The 19,293-nt window shown below is 53.6% G+C and overlaps 1 protein-coding gene across 2 annotated transcripts; it reads left to right on the top strand.

Moving 5' to 3' along the window:
• Positions 1 to 1,836: 1,836 nt before the first annotated feature.
• Positions 1,837 to 14,898, top strand: HTR3A (5-hydroxytryptamine receptor 3A; the record flags this gene model as incomplete). Of its 2 annotated transcripts, none has more annotated exons than XM_079929541.1 (9): positions 1,837 to 1,911; positions 4,243 to 4,386; positions 5,391 to 5,435; positions 7,592 to 7,701; positions 9,086 to 9,255; positions 11,596 to 11,756; positions 12,077 to 12,287; positions 12,398 to 12,619; positions 14,491 to 14,898. In XM_079929541.1, the coding sequence occupies 9 exons, from the start codon at positions 1,837 to 1,839 to the stop codon at positions 14,787 to 14,789; spliced, it is 1,437 nt and encodes a 478-aa protein (XP_079785667.1). In that variant the 3' UTR covers positions 14,790 to 14,898. The 2 variants fall into 2 exon arrangements, with proteins under 2 accessions (XP_079785667.1, XP_079785666.1); XM_079929540.1 differs by having other exon boundaries at positions 1,837 to 1,903; positions 4,220 to 4,386.
• Positions 14,899 to 19,293: the final 4,395 nt, after the last annotated feature.

Below are 19,293 nucleotides of genomic sequence, written 5' to 3' on the forward strand. Positions count from 1 at the left end.
CTGCAGGCAGAGCTCAGGAATCAAATTAGCCAGGCCTCTGCTTTTCCCTCATCCCCACTGGCCAAGGAGAGTTCATCAAGGCCTCACACTAATTCTTGTCTTATTTTAAAGGGGCAGAAGTGACTCCACAGTTTCATCGGAGGCAATTTACACCCCGCCACTGGCCACAGCTCCAGCTCCCCTTGTCTGTTGTGCCATCACGTCCATTAATTTCTTCAAGGGAAACCTGATTGCTGCTCCATCAGAGAGACGCACGGGCAATACATCTCCATTGGAGGCCGTGGCCTGCCCGACTTGCTCTAATTCTGTTACCTAAGAAGCTAATTCTCTAATGCACACGCTGGGCAGAAGACATCCTCTTCCCTCCCTAACACAATCGGGCAGTCCCAGAGGGTCCCAGGAGCTCACTGCAGAAATGAAAGCTTGGGGTCCGTGGCACAGGGTCTCTAGGCTTCCTTACTGTCCCCGAGATGGTCCACCGCAGTATGGAGAGCCCATTGCCCAGAGTCCCATTCAGGGAGGGTCAGCCACATTCAGGCCACCTGGGGCTCACGGCTCAGCCCCTTCCTGCTGCCTCTGCTTCACCCTTTCCCCTCCTCTTTCTTCTCTTCTTTTCCTCCTTCTTTTCCTCTATTTGTCCCCCTCCTTCCTTGCCTTTTACTTCTATTTTCCTCTTCCTTCTCAGTTTCCTATCAAGTTTTCTTTCTCTTCTTCCTTTTCTGCTTCTTTTTACTTTTTTTTTTTTTTGCAGTACGCGGGCCTCTCACTGCTGTGGCCTCTCCCATTGCGGAGCACAGGCTCCGGACGCACAGGCTCAGCGGCCACAGCTCACGGGCCCAGCCACTCCGTGGCATGTGGGATCTTCCCGGACTGGGGCACGAACCCGTGTCCCCTGCATCGGCAGGCGGACTCTCAACCACTGCGCCACCAGGGAAGCTTTCTTTTTACTTCTCCCCCTTCTTCTCCAGACCCCCCCTTTCTATAGTTTACCTTCTGTTTCTTTTCAGCTTCCTCTTGTCCCTTTTTCTCCTCCAGCTTCGGTGCTGCCCCTTTTAGATCAAGTTCAGTGTCTGAGGCTCCTTCCTGGCTTGCTGTCTCTGGAGGGTTTGGCTCGGTGGAAGGAATGGGCCCCAGGCCACGTTGGCCTGGGCTTGGAGCAAAATACAGCGGGGCGGGGGGTGCCTCATGTTTACCCACAGGGAGCCCAAGGATACAGAATGGGACATTCTGTATCCTTGTGTGTGTGCGTGTGGCAGGGGAGCAGTTAGATGTGTATTTGCTCTTTAATGATAATGGCCAGTCACCCGCTTAGCTAGGGGCACCGTGTCACCTGTGGAGTTAAAGCATGGTCCTCCTGCTTCTCGGACCCCACCCCACCCTGCCCCAGCCCGATGCTACCGACGGGCATAAATGAAGGCAGCAGCCTAAAGCACCTCCCAGTGGACAGGCTGCACCCTTGCTCCAGGAGCTCCTGAAGCCCCCTGACACCAAGTTGCTCCTTGGGGAACTTGGCCAGGCCACCTGGCTGAATGGGTGGACTGAGCTCTGGCCGCATGACATCAACCTGGTGGGCTCCCCTCTCACTGGCTCCCTCTTCTTCCTTCCCCGCCCTGAAACCTGATCCAGCTGAAGGATTGATTGCAGGAAAACTTGGCGGCTTCCCAGCCCTGGTGGCCGGGGCAGTGCGAGGCTGCAGCCTCCGAAGGTGCAGTGAGCAGCCAGCTGGGAGAGGCAGGCTGGCTGAGACATGAGGCTGGCAGAGCGCAGGCAGGCTGGTCCTCAGCAGGGCTCACCCTGAAGGCCCCTCGAGGCGTCCGACACCGCCAGAAGCTCGCCATGCTGCTGTGGGTGCCGCAGGCGCTGCTTGCCTTGCTTCTGCCCACGCTCCTGGCCCAGGGAGAAGGTAAGGAGGCCGTGGGGAAGCACGCAGGACCTGCTGGCAGCTACAGAGGTGGGAGAGGGGATGCTTGGCCCCTCCAGAAGTTGAGGCAAAGAGGGTTTTGGAGTGGGTGGGGCTACAAGCAAGTTAGGGATCTTACTGCATATGAGCAGGAGAGGATTTTAACACACTGGGATCCAGCTAGAAATTGGGGATGTTGAACGTTGGGTGAGAGCAGGGCTTGCAGAGAGGGGCCCTGAGCTGTGTGGGAAATGCTTAGACAGGCATGGGACAGGGGCTCCTCTCTTTTTGCCCTGCCTCCAAACTCATCGAAGGGCAGCTGCAAGGGAACTTTGAGCTCATTTTGTCCACCCTTTCTTGTTATAAATGGGAATGCTGTGGACCAGAGATGGGGAGTAATTCACTCAGGGTCACACAGCTCCTTAGCAGTAGAGTGGAGACCAGAATGAATGTCATCATGTTTCCCCAGCTTCACTGCTTTTGTTGCATGGGTTCTCTAAAGTTCCTTCCAGGGCTAACCTCTAATAGCACCAAACTTTTCTCTGCATTCCCCCACCCATCCCTTTCCGCCTCCTGGGGACACAGGGCGCTTTGGTCACAAAAGGATCCATTTCCTTTTGCTGCAGACAATATTTGTTCCCCATTTGGGAAGGTTTTCTCTCCATCCAGAGCAGGGTTGAAGCTGGGGCTGGGGCACAGTTAGGATGTGCTTAATTGGACAGATCTGAAGGGCTTCTGGGCACAATGATTTTCCTCCCATGAGCTGTCGTTTGGGGAAACTCAGCCCAGGATGAGTAGGCCTGGGCTGCAAGTTAGGACTGTGGTCTGGAGTTTCCTTAGCTGAAGAGAAGCTCTGTCCCTCCCAGCATTGGTCCTTTGCTCTGAGGCCTGCAGGACCCAGACTTGTTCTGTCCAAAGTGATCAGAGTCCCAGACAGTAGGATCTGAGCTGCCGTGTAGTGAAGACACACAGGGACCTGGGTTTGAATTTCATTTCCTTCCCTTGCAGGGCACGGCACTCGTCTTTCTGAGCCTTGGGGGGCCTCACCAAGGCTTCTGAGCCTTACCTTCTTTATCTATAAATGGGGTGTCATGATACTCACTCCAGTGGGCTCTCCTAAGACTGCAATGAACAATATGTTCATTGATATTTTTTCAAAGGGGACACTCAATAAATGTCCTCTTGTCTTCCTCTCTCTCTGCTCTTCTCTGCCTTTCTGAGGGAAGCTGAAAGTTTATCAGGGGCAGGTGGGTGAGGGGCGGGAAGGGGTTCTGCAGGACCAACTTGCTGTGGAGGTCCACACATGATAGATGAGATGGGAGAAGAAGCAGCCTTGTCGAGAGAAAGCCGGGCCTGCTGGCCCCTGGTCTGTGAAAGACCCTGGTCTCCCTCTGCCAGCCCCTCACGGCCTTGCAGCCTGTGCCCTGGTCCTCCAAGTTGTTCCCCTCCCCGACCCCGTCTTTCACCTTCATATTTCTGGCACCTTTCGGGAGGTGCTTCTACTGTTTCCCGGACGGACAACTGAGGTGCTCATGAAGTCCCCAGAGAGCGGGGCTAGGGCCCAGGGGTTGGGGTTTCACTGCTTTATCTTTGCAGGCCTCCTGCTCTGGGGACCGTTTGGTTTCTCCTCACTTCCTCCACACCTCAGCCCAGCCCTCTTCCTAACCCCATCACACCTGCCCATAAAGCTACCCTAGAAGGAGGCCTGGCAAAGCCTCCCCAGGAGTTTCTGTGAGTGTGGAGAGGGGGCAGGGATTTCCTCTGGGTAGATTTTGCGGGAGGGAGAAGGAATGTCCATAGTCACTGGATGCCCACCCTTTTCTCCTCGCCAGTTGCGGGCTGGGGTCAAGCGGACAGTGTGCTTTGCAGACGCTGAGATGTGACCTTGGCTGGGACTGACCCTCCGCAGACCATTGGGCTTAGAAATTGGGCACTTGGGGACACGCTTTCCAGTATCACACCCGAGGGCCAGCTCCCCTCTATCTCCCAGAGCCCCTCATGCAGGGCCCCGTGGGCCCACCTCCTCTGGGCAGGCAGCTTCTCTCAACCCTTCTGAGCCCTTGGCCTACTTGAGACCTCACCTGTCTTGTGGCACCTGCGTTCACAGCCCAGCTCCCTTCTCATGTAAATGGGCGCCTAGGCTACCCTTAGGAGACGGTATCTTTGGATTTGGGCATATGCTCTGGTGATGGGAATTTCAGCTGTGGGAGTATCTGGGAAGGGTGGGGACACTTTCCTTTTAATAGCTTTCAAACCAGGGCCAGAGAACTGGGGGAGACTCAGGCTCTGTTGTCTGATTTGAACTGTTCTCCTTCCCAGCCAAGCACAGGCGGGGCCCCCAGGCCCGGAACACCTCCAGGCCAGCTCTGCTGCGGCTGTCAGATCACCTCCTGGCCAACTACAAGAAGGGTGTGCGGCCTGTGCGGGACTGGAGGACGCCGACCACGGTGTCCATTGATGTCATCGTCTACGCCATCCTCAGCGTGGTGAGCGCCTGTCCCCACTGCCCGGCTCAGAGGTGGGCCTTCTGGGTGGGAGGCCATGTGAGACCAAGTCACCCCCAGGCAACTCGGTGGGCATTCAAGCACCCACAGCACCTGTGCTCTGGCACCACGGCTCAGGACAGCTGCCCAAACCAGAAAACTGGGGTCACCTTCCTGGCTGCCCCTCCTGTACCCTACAGCCAGAGGGTCACTCAGCGCATGCGGTTTTCACAGTCGTACCTGCCCGTGTGAGCTGTGTGAGGGTTCAGACCGTCCTATTTGTCTCTACACCCTTGCTGTCTTACACACGTCCTTGGTACACGGCGGGTGTTACTAACTCGTCGTTGAGGAATTAATCCTAAATAAATCAATTAATCAATTACTGAAGTAGGATGGGGTGCACTGCCCAGCCGAGGAGGTCGGACATTGGGCAGAGATAAATGAGAGGATATTGCAAGACTCAGGGCACTGCACTGGGGTAGGATGGGTGGAATGGACTTCTCTGGCTGTCTCTACTAGAGTCAGTTGGCCGTTTCAGGAAGGGAAATTGGGAATTGGATCGAAGGGAGGGATAGTGATGGATTTTTCATCCTGTGTGGTTTTGTACAGCTTGACTCCATGCTAGAGTAGGAGATAGATACACATATAAATGTACGGATATACATCTATATGATGCTGTTATATGTCTTCTATCATTATCTTCTATTGTGTTATAAATGTATATGTAAAATACACACAACAGAATAGAAGATAATAGAAGACACACACACACACACACACACACACACACACACGATGTTAAAAAAGAAATCACTGGACTTCTCTCTAGGTGTGTCCTAGTAAAAAACCAACTCTTCCTGGCTCACCCCTTTTCCTCCACCTCATTTCCTCACTCTCACTTCCCAAGGGAACAGAGACACAGAGCAGCAGCTCCTGCTGGGGTTGGTGTGCGCAAGGGGCCTGCAGCCCACAGGGCCGCCTACGCTGAGTTCCTGTTCTTTCCACAGGATGAGAAGAATCAGGTGCTGACCACGTACATCTGGTACCGGCAGGTGAGCTGACCAGCCCCTGCCCCTCCCCCACCCCCATTTCCTCGGACTGGGGCTCCTACATCTCAAAGGAGTCAGGATCTCAGAGGCCTTGGGGAGGGGAGGGGAGGGGAGGGAAGAGGTGGGAGGCCTACTCACGAGATCCAGGATCTCCTGGGTCTGGACCCCTCTAACCTCAGGACTGGGAGAAGGCGGCTTAAAGATTGGTGGGGCTTCCCTGGTGGCGCAGTGGTTGAGAGTCCGCCTGCCGATGCAGGGGACACGGGTTCGTGCCCCGGTCTGGGAAGATCCCACATGCCGCGGAGCGGCTGGGCCCGTGAGCCATGGCCCCTGAGCCTGCGCATCCGGAGCTTGTGCTCCGCAAGGGGAGAGGCCACAACAGTGAGAGGCCCGCGTACCGCAAAAAAAAAAAAAAAAAAAAGATTGGTGGAGGACGAATCCTCCACACCCTGGTTTCTGAAGTTTTTCACAGCCTCGCAAACATGTACTTTTCCCACCTCTGTTGCTCAAACACCTCAGTGACTGGTAGCTCAGAAGGCAGTCACTTTGCTTTGAAACAGCTCTAATTGCTAGAAAGTTCTTCCTTCTTTAAAGCCAAATTGGATGACAACCAAATTGGGCGATTGAAACAGGATGATTCCTTCCAGTTAGTCTCCCCATCCCCGGCCATTTGCCCGCTCTTCCGGCTTCTGAAGGGCATCGCTCAGGCACTGGTGTGTGGAGGGCTGCGAGGCCTTGGCGGCATTTCTTGGCGGCACTGGCGGCTTGGAGCTGGCGGGGGAGGGCAGGAGACAGTGCGGGCTGCCGTCCACAGGCTGGTCCTGCTCTGGCAGCCCCTGAGGCTGTGGGGAAGACATCAGAGCAGGAGGGGACACCAAAGTGACTGAAGAGAGGACAGCAGGAGGCGGGGGACAGTTCTTAGAAGTCAAACCCGAGAGAAGCTCTGAGGACACACCTGGTGTATGTAGGTCCCTGTTAAATCCCTCCCGCTCCTCATGGGACAGGGAGTGGGGTGGAGGAAGAAGCCAGAATACTGATTCCTGACGTCCTGCTCCCTTTCTGCCTTAGCGAGATCTCTTAATACACAGCACACCTGCCTCAAGAGAGGGACCCAAGCCAGAACAGGCATTCTGGGGCTCCTTCCCCGGGACATCTGGCTTAAGTCCCGCCTCTGGACCTCCAGGGTCACTTGTCTGCTCCAGCAGTAGGAGATGCCGATCTGCTATGTACCAGCAGCTGTGCTAAGGCACCAGATTAGACTCAGGTCCTGCCCACGATGAGCTCATAGACGAGTGGAGGCCACAGATACGTGACCAGACAATGCAACACAGCAAGATAGCCGCTCCTGTGCAGCAAAGAAAAGATGCCAATTGTGGGAGCAAAGCAGAGGCACTAAACTCAGCCTGGGGAGTAGGGGTCGTGGGAGGCTCCTGGAGAAGGAAACAGACAGATTCCTGGGTTACATCTGGAAGGATGAGTAAGACTCACCTCGATAAAGAAGACAGGACTGCAGTGTGGGGGGAGCAGGATACGCGGCGATGCAGAGGTTTTGACAATGTTTAATTCCATGTGGCTGGAGTGTAGACTCCACAGAGAGCCATGGCAAGAAAAATGAGGCTGGAGAGATAGGTGGAGGCCAGATCAGGTGGGCCTTTGTTGTCCATGATCCTAATGGCAGTGGAGCTCCACTGAAGACTTTTAAGCAAAGGAGTGACATGATGAAATTTACATTTTAGATCAGTCATTCCGGCAGGATAGTGGAGGAGGCATTGATCAAAATTTAGTAATAACCATCTCTACCCTGTGAGGTGCATGCTATTATCCCTGTTCACATATGTGGCGATCAAGACCCAAGAAGCAATTTGTCTAAGATCCCTCAGTTGGTGGCTAGGGGGTTTATAACATTATTAATGATTGAATACCTTCCCGGGGAGAGGCTGCATCCGTCTGTGTTGTATTTGCATGTAGGGATGTGTGAGTACAGAGGTTGGGGGACATTTGGGTACCGCTGAGTGGTCTGGGTGCCACTGACACCCAGATTCTCCCAAGAAGATGCCCACCTGTTGCCTAGGCTCCAAGTGGTGAAGTTGGCCTGAGTTGCGGACGACTCGGCCTGAGACGGACGGGGTAGCCTGTGACCGTTCCTGTCCCTCCCTTAGTACTGGACTGATGAGTTTCTCCAGTGGAACCCTGAGGACTTTGACAACATCACCAAGTTGTCCATCCCCACGGACAGCATCTGGGTCCCAGACATCCTCATCAACGAGTTGTGAGTACTGACATCAGATACTGGGCAGCCAGGGGGCGGGAGACAGGATTACTGCTGTTGCATTTGAGATGCCCCACTAGACCTGCTGAACCATAGGTAAAGTTGAATCGGGCCCCAATTCCCCTTTGTCTTTTTTCTCCCTTTCCTTTCTTTTTAGAAAACTCCTCTTTTTCTGTGTCTGATGTTGAAACTCTGCACTTCTTGGTCCAAGGGCCCCCTTCCCCGGGAAGGGAGGCCAGTGAATGAATCCACACTGAATCATAATAGTCTAACGAGGAATGGCTGCATTTTTAAAAGGGACAGTTACATTGCTGAAAGGAATGAAGTGCTAGCGGTGGTTACCGCTCCTGGTCATGAAGGAGATTTGGGGCCGGGAGACACTCAAACTTTCAAGTCACACATGGCCACACTGGCCACAAATTGCACCCCCGATATGAAGTGGGTCCCACCAGCCTTTATTCCTAGCCGCCAACATTCCTTCTCCCCATTCTTCAGGCTCCACTGCCTGGGTTTCTGAATCCAAGGTCTGGGAAGATGGCTGGGGAGATACACAGAAGGAGAAGGTGGTGGGGGCCAGTTGCCCTCCACCCAGTACCCGCCACATCACCCAGTTCTAGGGGTGCCATTCACCTTGTTATTTGGGGAGGCAGTTGACTCAGAGCCCCGGCCTCGTGTAGCTCAGGCTGGAGGGATCGGGGAGCCCCAGTTTCTGGCTGGATCTCCAGCTTAAACAGTGACGTAGCCTTGGTCTTGACTTCTCATCTCTCAGCCTGATGTCGCAGAAGGCTCTGCAGGCTCAGGGTCCGAGGCTCAGCCGCAGTGGTTTCTTGGGAGAGCCCGGCCCGGGGTTGGCTGATAGAACAGGATGAAGTGAGCAGGACTTTGCTGTTTTGTTCCGATTCTTCTCACTGATTTTGCCAGTTCCTTCCCCCCTGCCCCACCCCGGAAATGATGGTTTTCATTTCACAGGACTTCTAGGGATGGAACCCAAGGTCCTGCTCTCCCACCAAGCCTGCTCGTCACCATCGGGTTGGCGATCCTGGGGGCTGAGGTCTGCCCAGCCCGGGTGGGGGGTGCATGGGGACAGCTGGGCATTCTCCTTACAGCCCATGGCTTGGGGGTCCATGGCCTCCTGGCCTGCCTTTTGTGGTGAGGTTGCCAGGGGAATAAATGAGAAATGCCCTTTACTGCTTGGAAAGTGGCCTTGGCAACGGCAGGTGAGGAAACCTAAGATAGATAAGAAGCTTGGAAAAACGGAGGCCAGACAAAACTGCCAGGTTGTCTTGCTGCCTAGACCCTCCCTGCCGAGTAGCTCAGAGACCTTCAGACTCCCACGGCCTCACCTGCTTCTTGAGTCCCAAACCGACCCCTCTTCCCTGGCCAGTGTGGACGTGGGGAAGTCTCCAAATATCCCGTATGTGTATGTCCGGCATCATGGAGAGGTCCAGAACTACAAGCCCCTCCAGGTGGTGACCGCCTGTAGCCTCGACATCTACAACTTCCCCTTCGACGTACAGAACTGCTCGCTGACCTTCACCAGCTGGCTGCACACCAGTGAGTCTGTGGGCTTCGGGAGGCGGGAGCACATGTTGGGGGTGCCCGGGGTGCCCGCGTGAGGAGCACACCCTAGGATGCAGTCTCCCTCTTCCAACTTGATCACCCCTTGTTTTTTAATGTTGCTGAGCCTCTGTTTCCTTATCTTCCAAATGGCACTACCATTGTTGCCCTTGTCGCCTCCCTCAGTTGTCATAAGGATTGAATGAGACAGTGTAAACTGACGGCAAGATGCTCAGGGACAATTCTTTCCCAATATCACAAGTAGGATCTGGCACGAAATGTCTTTCAAATCCAGCCACTTCTCCACTGATGGACCCTGCCCCCAGTGCAAGCAACCCTCATCTCCTGCCCAGGTTGTTGCAGGAGCCTCCTAGCTGTCCCCACCCATTCATTCTTCCTCCCTCCCCCCCATTCAGGCTCCTCACAGCAGCCAGGGAGATCTCATTAAAATGCAGATCTGATCATGTCACTGTCTGCTTCCCTGAGACACAATCCAAATCTCTTACCTGGCCGAGAGTCCCCTGCAAAGTGTGGCCAACCCTCCGGCCTCACCTGGCGTGCGCTCCCCAGCCCAGCTGCCTGCCTTCCTGGGCCCCAGAGCCCCTTGCTCTTTCCTTTACTCACATGCTGCTTCCTCTCCTAGGCCAACGTGTCCCTCCCCCTCCCTCCCCCTTTCCCCTTTCTGCCCCACTGCCCCCCCACCGATGGGCCAACTCCTCTACAGTCCCCCTAATCACAGTGTCCCCGTCCGTGCCCCAGGGAAACCCCCTCTCATCCCCCAGATGAGGCAACCCCAGCACTCAACTTCTTAGTCTCCTGTTCTCCCCACTTCTAGTCACTTGTAAGGACTTGTTCAATGTCTACCCCTCCAGGTAGACACTTAGAGAGGGCAGCGACATGATTTCTATCCACCGTTAGATCCCCAGGGCAGTGCCAGCCCAAAGGAAGACACTCGGTAAACTTTTATTGAGTGGACAAACGTTAGGTGCCCAGTATGGTCTGGTGAAGTGAGAATTGCCTTACTGCAAAAAGGCATCCTCCAGTTCTATCCTGATTTTATTGCATTAACTGTAAATGGTGAAGGTAATACCTAACTCCCTTGAACAAAAGCCATAATTACAGGGACTTCCCTAGCGGTCCAGTGGTTAAGATTCTGCCCTTCCACTGCAGGGGTTCGATTCCTGGTCGGGGAATGAAGATCCTGCATGCCATGCAGCGCGGCAAAATAAATTTTTTTTAAAGCCGTAATTACAAATAATCTTTGATCTTTGACCTTTACTCTCAGTCCCCAAATCTTACCAACAACTCCCCACACCAAGACTTAACAATTTTTATCAGTACAAACTTCACATAATATGTTCTTCCAGATCCTACTCTATCCTTTGAATATATACACATACATACACATCTATGGAAAGTGCCTGGAAATTGTCCTATAGGTTTTTATTTTACATAAATGTAAAATATTTCATGTTCTATTATATACTGGTATCTGAGCCTTTTTACTCAACAACAGGTCTTGGACATTTTTCCAAGTTACTGCAGATTTAGCTCTTCCTCATCAATTTTGACTGCTGTAGGATAGCTTATGATTTGGACTGCATGATACCTTATCAAGCATTTTCCTGATTGGTAGCCATTTAGATCTTCCCCAATATTTTGCTGCAGTGGATACTTCTGTCCTTTTGTGCATATGTATATCTGTTTCTCTAGTACTGATACAGAGCAGTATAACTGCTGTTCTATAAGTGAGTATAATAATAAGTGCTTATTTTCCTAGTTCACCTTTAAAGACAGGCAGCTCTATCAAGGCAAAGGTGAGGAAAGCTGTCTCTTGCTCATTGTCTAAATGAGAAACTCTAACAGGAAACCTAGAAAGGTGCTTGAAGGGCTGTGTGTGTGTGTGTGTGTGTGTGTGTGAGAGAGAGAGAGAGAGAGAGAGAGAGAGAGAGAGAGAGAGAGAGGGAGAGAGAGAGAGAGAGAGAGAGAGAGAGAAACAAACAGACAGACAGAGACAGAGATAGACAGAGAGAGAAAGACAGAGAGAGACAGAGACAAAGACAGAAACAGAAACAGAGAGAGAGAAGAGAACTTCCTAATAAATGGTTCGCTGGGTCTTGGCATTTTGCTGTGTTCCCACCCAAGACTTCGTCTCCCTTGTTACAGCCCCACTGCACAGACATGTACAGTGTGCACTATTACCTCATCGTATAGCTGAGAAAGCTGAGGCTGAAGATTAAGAGTTGAGGCTTGAGCCCCACCACGTAGGTGCTGCCCCCCCACCACAGGCACACCCCTGGCTCAGACTCCAAAGCTGCTTGATTTCTCCTGTCTCAGTCCAGGACATCAACCTCTCCCTGTGGCGTCTGCCGGAAAAGGTGAAACTGGACAGGAGCATCTTCATGAACCAGGGCGAGTGGGAGCTGCTGGGGGTGCTGACCGAGTTTCGGGAGTTCAGTATAGAAAGCAGCCACTGTTACGCAGAGATGAAGTTCCACGTGAGTCGGACAGGATGCGGATGTGGGTAAAACAATGAGTAAAGTCACACCCAGGTAGACTTAAGGAGGCATAGCCCTTTCCCAGCTCACACTCTTCCCTCAGTGAAGTAGGTGGGGAAACGCAACTGAATTGTCCTTTACTTCTCCTGAACAGCCTCAAGCCTGGATCTGGAGGCGGAATATGGGGTCTGCCCGTCTCCTTTTCCGAGCCATCCAGGCTGCAAGCCCCACGAAGCAGGGGGGTCTGGGATGGGGTGGTGGTTCCTGGGTTCAGGACCCGTCTGCTCCCGGCTCCCCCAGAGCTCCTCTCTTGGTCCCAGGTGGTCATCCGCCGGCGGCCCCTGTTCTACGCCGTCAACCTACTGCTGCCCAGTATTTTCCTCATGGTCACGGACATTGTAGGCTTCTACCTGCCCCCGGACAGTGGCGAGAGGGTCTCCTTCAAGATCACGCTCCTCCTGGGCTACTCGGTCTTCCTGATCATCGTGTCCGACACGCTGCCGGCCACGGCCATCGGTACGCCCCTCATCGGTAAGGCCCGCTCCCGGGGAAGAGCTCAGTGCAACCGAGGACCAGAGGAACCGGCCCTCTCCCACCTCCCATGTGTGTCCCCCACCCCCGCCCCACCCCGGGGTGCACAGGTGTCTACTTCGTCGTGTGCATGGCTCTTCTGGTGATCAGCTTGGCCGAGACCATCCTCATCGTGCGGCTGGTACATAAGCAGAACCTGCAGCAGCCAGTGCCTGCCTGGCTGCGGCACCTGGTCCTGGAGAGAGTCGCCCTGCTCCTCTGCCTAGGGGAACAGTCGACTTCCCGGAGGCCCCCAGCCACCTCCCAAGCTCCCAAGACCGATGCCTGCTCAGGTGAGAGAGGGAACTTCTGGCCTGGATGCAGGGACATGGGAGGGGTTCTCTGGAGGGCTAGCCAGGCCAGAGAGCCTGCGCAGGCCCTGGGAAGCGGGTACCGTCCTGCACAGAGAACCCACGGTGGACTTCAGCCAAAGGCATCAATCAAACCCTTTCCTCACCTTCGTATTTGCGCATCATCCCAGGTGGGGACGGAGAGGGGTTAGGAGTCCCAGAGGCTGAGCAGATCAGGAGGTGAGACCTCTGGGCTGAGGGTGGCCTCTCCTGGGATGGATCCCCAGGCGGGGGGGTCAAATGGATGCCCCTCGGGCACTTAGGGGACAGCTAGCCTCACGTGGTTCAGCACTGCATCCGGGTTCCTAACACTCTCTCATTAGAAACAGCCAAAGACCAGGTCCGTTAGAATTTCAAACACCTATAAGGCAGAGGGACAGGGCACAGAGGGACACTAAATTCCTCATGCCCCTGAGGAATTTGTCATCCTTGCTGTTGGCAGCGGCAGTGATTGGTTTGCTGGTTTCTTTCTTGAGCACTTTACCAGGTGTTTGCAAAGCAGTGTCCTGCACTATCACAGGTAATTCTCATGGCAACTCAATAGGATCTTCACTCTAATTTTTCAATCAGCAAACAGAAGCACAGAGAAGCCAAATAGCCTGCCCTAAGTCACAGAGCCAGGACCTGGTGAACCCAAGCCCACCTGACTCTAAGCTGGTGTTTTAAACTCTCCACCCCACTCCCCTCCTTGCGTCTTCTTCCTGGCTGGGGCCAGGCCTTTTACAGAAGATGTTTGGTTAATCAAAGACCATCTCATCATGAGCTCGCGCGACAGCCTAATACCTAATTCAGCTGCTCACCTGGGGAAGGTAGTGATGCGAAGGTGTATTTTCTGGTCTGGAAGGATTCGAAGTCACGGAGAGGAGGGCAGTGAGGCAATATGATGTAGCGGACAGAGCAGTGGCTTTGGAGTCCAGATACCTGGGCCTTGGTGGCTTCCCCTTTGAATGATGCTCCAGCTGTGTCACCACGGGCTAGTCACAACCTCTCCGAGCTTTAGCATCTTCATGTGAAGAGTGTGGTTGGGAATTGCTCTTATTCTGCCTCTCTGTGGGGCTGCTGGGAGGCTCAAATGAAATAATGGATATCAAATTTCTGGGGAAGGCCCATGGGTTAAAAAAAATGCATGGGAAGGATAAATATCAAATTCATGATCTTGGTGATGTGGGGAGGGAACGGAGGATGTGACTAAGGAGAGGTATACGCGGATCTTCCACTGTACTGGCTTTCTTTTTTTTTTTTTAATGAACCATACTTTATTTATTTATTTATTTATTTATTTTGGGCTGCATTGGGTCTTCGTTGCTGTGCGCGGGCTTTTCTCTAGTTGTGGCGAGCGGGGGCTACTCTTCGTTGTGGTGCGTGGGCTTCTCATTGCGGTGGCTTCTCTTGCTGTGGAGCATGGACTCTAGGCACGCGGGCTTCAGTAGTTGTGGCACGTGGGCTCAGTAGTTGTGGTGCACGGGTTCAGTAGTTATGGCTTGTGGGCTCTAGAGCACAGGCTCAGTAGTTGTGGTGCACGGGCTTAGTTACTCCGTGGCATGTGGGATCTTCCGGACCAGGGCTCGAACCTGTGTCCCCTGCATTGGCAGGCGGGTTCTTAACCACTGCGCCACCAGGGAAGTCCCTGTCCTGGCTTTCTTTATTTGTTTAAGTTGGATGGTGGGTACACAAATACGTAAGTTATTCTCTATACTTCTTTGGTCTAAGATTATAAATAATAAAAATGTCTGAGGCCTTAGAAACCTAAAGGTCAGTGTTCAAGCAAGGCTGCTGGGCCTGCCTCCTTTGCCAATGCTCTGCCCTTCTTCTAGACATGGCAAACCACTGCAGCCATTTGGGGGGATCCCGGGACTTGGAGAAGACCCCGAGGGGCAGTGGTAGCCCTCCCCCACCGCCGCGGGAGGCCTCCCTGGCGGTGCGTGGGCTGCTGCAGGAGCTGACCTCCATCCGGCACTTCCTGGAAAAACGGGAGGAGAGCCGAGAGGTGGCCCGGGAGTGGCTGCGCGTGGGCTCCGTGCTGGACAGGCTGCTCTTCCGCATCTACCTGCTGGCGGTGCTGGCCTACGGCGTCACCCTGGTCACGCTCTGGTCCGTCTGGCAGTATTCCTGAGTGGGTCCAGCCCAGTAGGGGGTGGGTAATGAGGCTGGTTAGGCCGGGGATGGGGGAATTTCAGGGCCCAGGGGATGCCAGGGACCTTCTCAAAACACATAAACAGTTCCATGCCTGTTTCCAATGCCAAGTCTCTCAGCAATCCCGAGACAGGGCCTTAACCCTTCCCCTAAAAACTTGGTGTTTAAGGCTCTTACATCCTCCACTCTCCTACAGGCCCATTATGGCTTTAAAACACACTATCTTAGATCAGGAGAAATCCACACATGCCCTGACTTCACTCTGTCTAAGCATCAAGCCTCAGTTTCCCCATTGGCGCTCCCCTGAATTGGCACCTTGGAATCTGCTCACTCCCTCAGCCTCGTTTTGAGATGGAAGGTAAACCAGCTGTCTGCCACACGGGCCTGATAACTCTGCATTAGGTTTAACCAACCCTAATGTCTCTCTGTCACTTCACCTCTGGCCACTTCCCTGCACATCCATCAGATGGGGGAGGTGGGGTAATAAAATGCTATGAAGCCCCTAAACTCTCTTCTTGACCATTTGTCAGCAGCTGGGTGGGTGGAAGACGAGGTCTGAAGTTACTGGTGGAAATGAGGTTGGGGAATTATCTGTGGTTCCAGATGTACGATGCCCTCTGCCCCAAGGAATTAAGAAGTGACCAAACAGTGGCTGTTCTGAAAAAGAAACAATAGGAGGTGGGATTCAAGGTGTGAGGGTCGGGACCATGAACACAATGCAGAGGTGGGGAGGAGCGTGCTCAGTTCTGTGACCTCCTGGAAAGATGCCGGAAGGGTCTACACAGTCCTGCCATCATTCTGGGCTCACGGTCTCTTGGTGAAGCTGGAAGCCAGCTCTCTCCCTGCAAGAACATCGGCACCACAGCCAGCACCCACTGGTTCGGTGTTTGAAAGCAGAAACCGCTAAGTCTTGAGTTTATGTTTCTCCTTTGGGAACTCTCAGCGGCCGGCCCCTGGCACATCCACCAGAAAGCAGGACCATGATGGAGGCAGAGGCCGGGGCACGGTCTTTGATCTTGCATCTCAGATCCTGGCCCCTCTCCCACACATCAGGATTTAAGACATGCTAAGGAGCATCCCAACTCTATCACTCCATCCACCTAACAAGCATTCAGAGGAAAGGAATGCCGGAACCACCAAGAATGATGGCTTCATGTTTGCCATGTTTGCTTGAGGCTTTCTCTGGTTCTCCCTTTCTCATTCCAGCTTTCTCTCTTTCCCTGTCTTGGGGTGCCTGTCTCTTAGGGACTGAATTCTACATGGCTGAAAGAAAAGGACCCCCCCAAATACCTGGGATGAGTTGTTTCAAGGCTGGTCGACTACAAGGGATTCAGTATGGATCACCTGAACCTATACTTTCCCTGATCCCAAACTCTGCAGCTCTAGTTTCTAGACCATCCAGTGAAGCTGGACGGAGGGCAGAACCTTAGGCCCTTGAGAGCTTCATGTCTGAAAAAGCCTAGAGGCTGAGGAAGCAGGCTCGTCTGGTTTAGCTTCTCTGAGCTTCTTCTTCTCACCCCAGTTTCCCCAGCATGCCGAAAGAACTCATTAAATATTGTCTATCCAGCTGCTGGTTCGTAAATTGACCTGGAATGAGGTTTCATCTGCTACTTCCACCTCAGACGTATGTGCTCTTGATATTAGTTAAGGATTTTTGTTTGTTTTGCTGATGGATAGGTATCAGGGTTTCCCAGCAAAAAGCAGGAGACTGTGGGGCTGGAGATTGGCTCCCATTCACAATTGTTGCCTCCTGCTAAGCGCAGCTTGGGCTAAAGATGAGGGTTGCTCGTCCCGACTCTCTCAAGATGGTCCTGGCAGCCCATACCTGGGAGCCTGGCCTTGGGATCAAAGCTGTCCCGCTCCACTCTCCACTTGGCCCTGCTGGGCCAGTCATGCTGCTGGGTGATTCTCACGTCTCAGGCCAGAGAGAGGGAGAAAGCTGGACAGTCTGGAACGGTCGATGCACCACCGATCAGTAAGTGGGTGGCTGTTGACAAGGTGTCCAACCAGAGAGCTAGTAAGACACTAATCAACCTATTGATTCCCCATCTCCCCCTCCCCACTCTTCACCCACAATCAATGGGGTAACAAGCCCAGCACTGAGGCAGCCAATCAAGCAACCCGAGCATGAGCCACCACATGTAACGTCTTCCGCTCCACTAGCCACAGCCAATCAGCTCATCAATGCAGCATCCAGGCCGCGCTGCCCAGGGATGGGAAACTGAGACCCAGGGCCAGAGGATCCCCCAGTGTACTAACCCCTGTCCGTCAGTATTGAGCTTGGGCTCCTCCCAAGGAGACCTTTACCCAGTTTGGGATATGAGAACACCCAGAAGCTCCCTCTCACCTGTTATCTCTCCCAGAACTTGCTTGCTTCCTTCCTCCTGCCACTTCAGCTCCGTCCCTCTCCTTGTGTCCTAGGCAGAGAGAGAAAACCAGAAACCGCCCATGTCTTTACAAGTGCTTCTGGGAAGCACCCTGGTTCTCTCCGTCTCATCTCCACTCCTCTCCTGCAGCCTTCTCCATTCACCTACGAATAGTCCCGCTTCTCACCTTCTTTCCCATCCACGCAGCTTTCCAAACCTGTCATTTCTCCTCAAAAGACTCCCTTAAAGATCTTGAAAGTGCCCAGCCTGAACCGCCCTGTATGGTGCTCCAAGCTGTGGAGTCCACCGCCACCATCCCAGGGAGGCTGCCTCTCCTCCTGGGCAATGGCCATCTCTGCTCAGCGACCCCAGGGCCCCTCACAAGAGTGGACATTCCGCGGCTCTTGGGAGGGTCTAGGGAGAGTAGCTGAGCTCAGAGTCAGGATGTGGGCTTAGGGGAGATCTCACTGAGAGAATACGAGGGAAACTTGCCTGGTGGGGTAGGGGGGAGGACGAGTCAGTGGGGAGGTACGGTTCAACATTCCCCAGCCAGATTCCCCTCCTTCCCTCCCTCACTTCCCTCCAGCCTCTGAATCAATACGTTTTGAATCTAATCTAATAACAGAGATTTAACGAGGGGATAATGCTTGTGGAGCGGTCCGGCGCTTTGTCTCTTCTTTCAAGCGGCAGCTGGGGCCCATTATCCAAGGACAATGCCCCATGCTAATCACTCCCTCTCTCCTCCGAGTGTTGGGGGACGGGTGGCGGGCAAGAGAGGGCAGCTCCTCCCCTGATTGGAGGGGAGTGGAGGGGGGGAAGAGGGGGGGAATAAGTCGCGAACGGTCTGGCCGGGGCCCCTCTCAATCGCCTTGACCTGACACCAACTCAGTGGGCTTCTCCCCAGACCGCAATGTCCATCCTGGGCAGTCAGGGCTGGAGCCCCAACAGTGCACACAGACAACAGATAATTACCTATCAGCTGCAGTACCAGGGGTTGGGAGTTGGGCGGGTTTTTTTTTTTTTCTTCTTCTTCTTTCCTCTAACTTGGTCCTCTATAATTTAAGCTCTCCCATTAAGGCCTGTGATTGGCCAGCCCTGACTGTCACGGTTAGAGAATGAAACCCTGCTTTTAGAGACCAAGAACACCCTTCTCGGAAACAGAAGCCTGCTTCACATCCTCTCTCTCTCCTATCTGGGACCTTATATCTGGGCTTGACCTGCAGGAGGAGGGGTGGGAGGTTAGACTGCAAGAAGGACTTCCTGAGAGCCATATTCCTGACATGAATGAGATTGGGAGTCTGAAAGGGAAGGAATGGAACTCATTTCCTAGAAGCCTTTAAGGAGAAACTTTTAGGGCTTCCCTGGTGGCGCAGTGGTTGAGAGTCCGCCTGCTGATTCAGGGGACACGGGTTCGTGCCCCAGTCCGGGAGGATCCCACATGCCGCGGAGCAGCTGGGCCCGTGAGCCATGGCCACTGAGCCTGCGCGTCCGGAGCCTGTGCTCCGCAACGGGAGAGGCCAGAACAATGAGAGGCCCGCGTACCGCAAAAAAAGAAAAAGAGAGACTTTTATCTAAGTTGGGAAGGGGCAGAGCAGGGAGAAGATCTGCCTCAATTTCCACTGTCAAAACTCAAGTTGGGAGGGAACCAGAGCTAGGACACCAGAAGCATGGCCACTCCCATTCCTTCTGCAATACATTTATTGGGCACAATATCAGAGTGCCATGTGGAGTGGGCCACCCCAAATTTGAATTTTGGCCCCATCACATGCTAGCTGTGAAACCTTGGACAAGCACTTAATTCCTCTGTGCCTCAACCTTCTCATCTGAAAAATGGGCGCACATTAGTACCTGCTCATAGGTGCTGTGGGGCACCATACTCTCAGTATGGGGCCAAAGCCCAGGGAAGTCATGAGGCTGGAGTAGAGGGATGTCTAGTGGCTTAGGGGCCCTTCCTTGGTCTGCTCACATCACATTCTGAATGGGTAGGAACGTCTCCCTTTTCCTTGTTGGCTCCATTTTAGAGATGGGCAGGGTGAAGTGAGCTGGTCATTCACTATAAGGCCAGCAGGGGATAAAGTTCTATCCACACCAGGCTGAATTCATATCTCTGTGTCCCAT

Source organism: Stenella coeruleoalba, assembly GCF_951394435.1.
Source record: "Stenella coeruleoalba genome assembly, chromosome: 8".
NCBI classification, from domain to species: domain Eukaryota; kingdom Metazoa; phylum Chordata; class Mammalia; order Artiodactyla; family Delphinidae; genus Stenella; species Stenella coeruleoalba.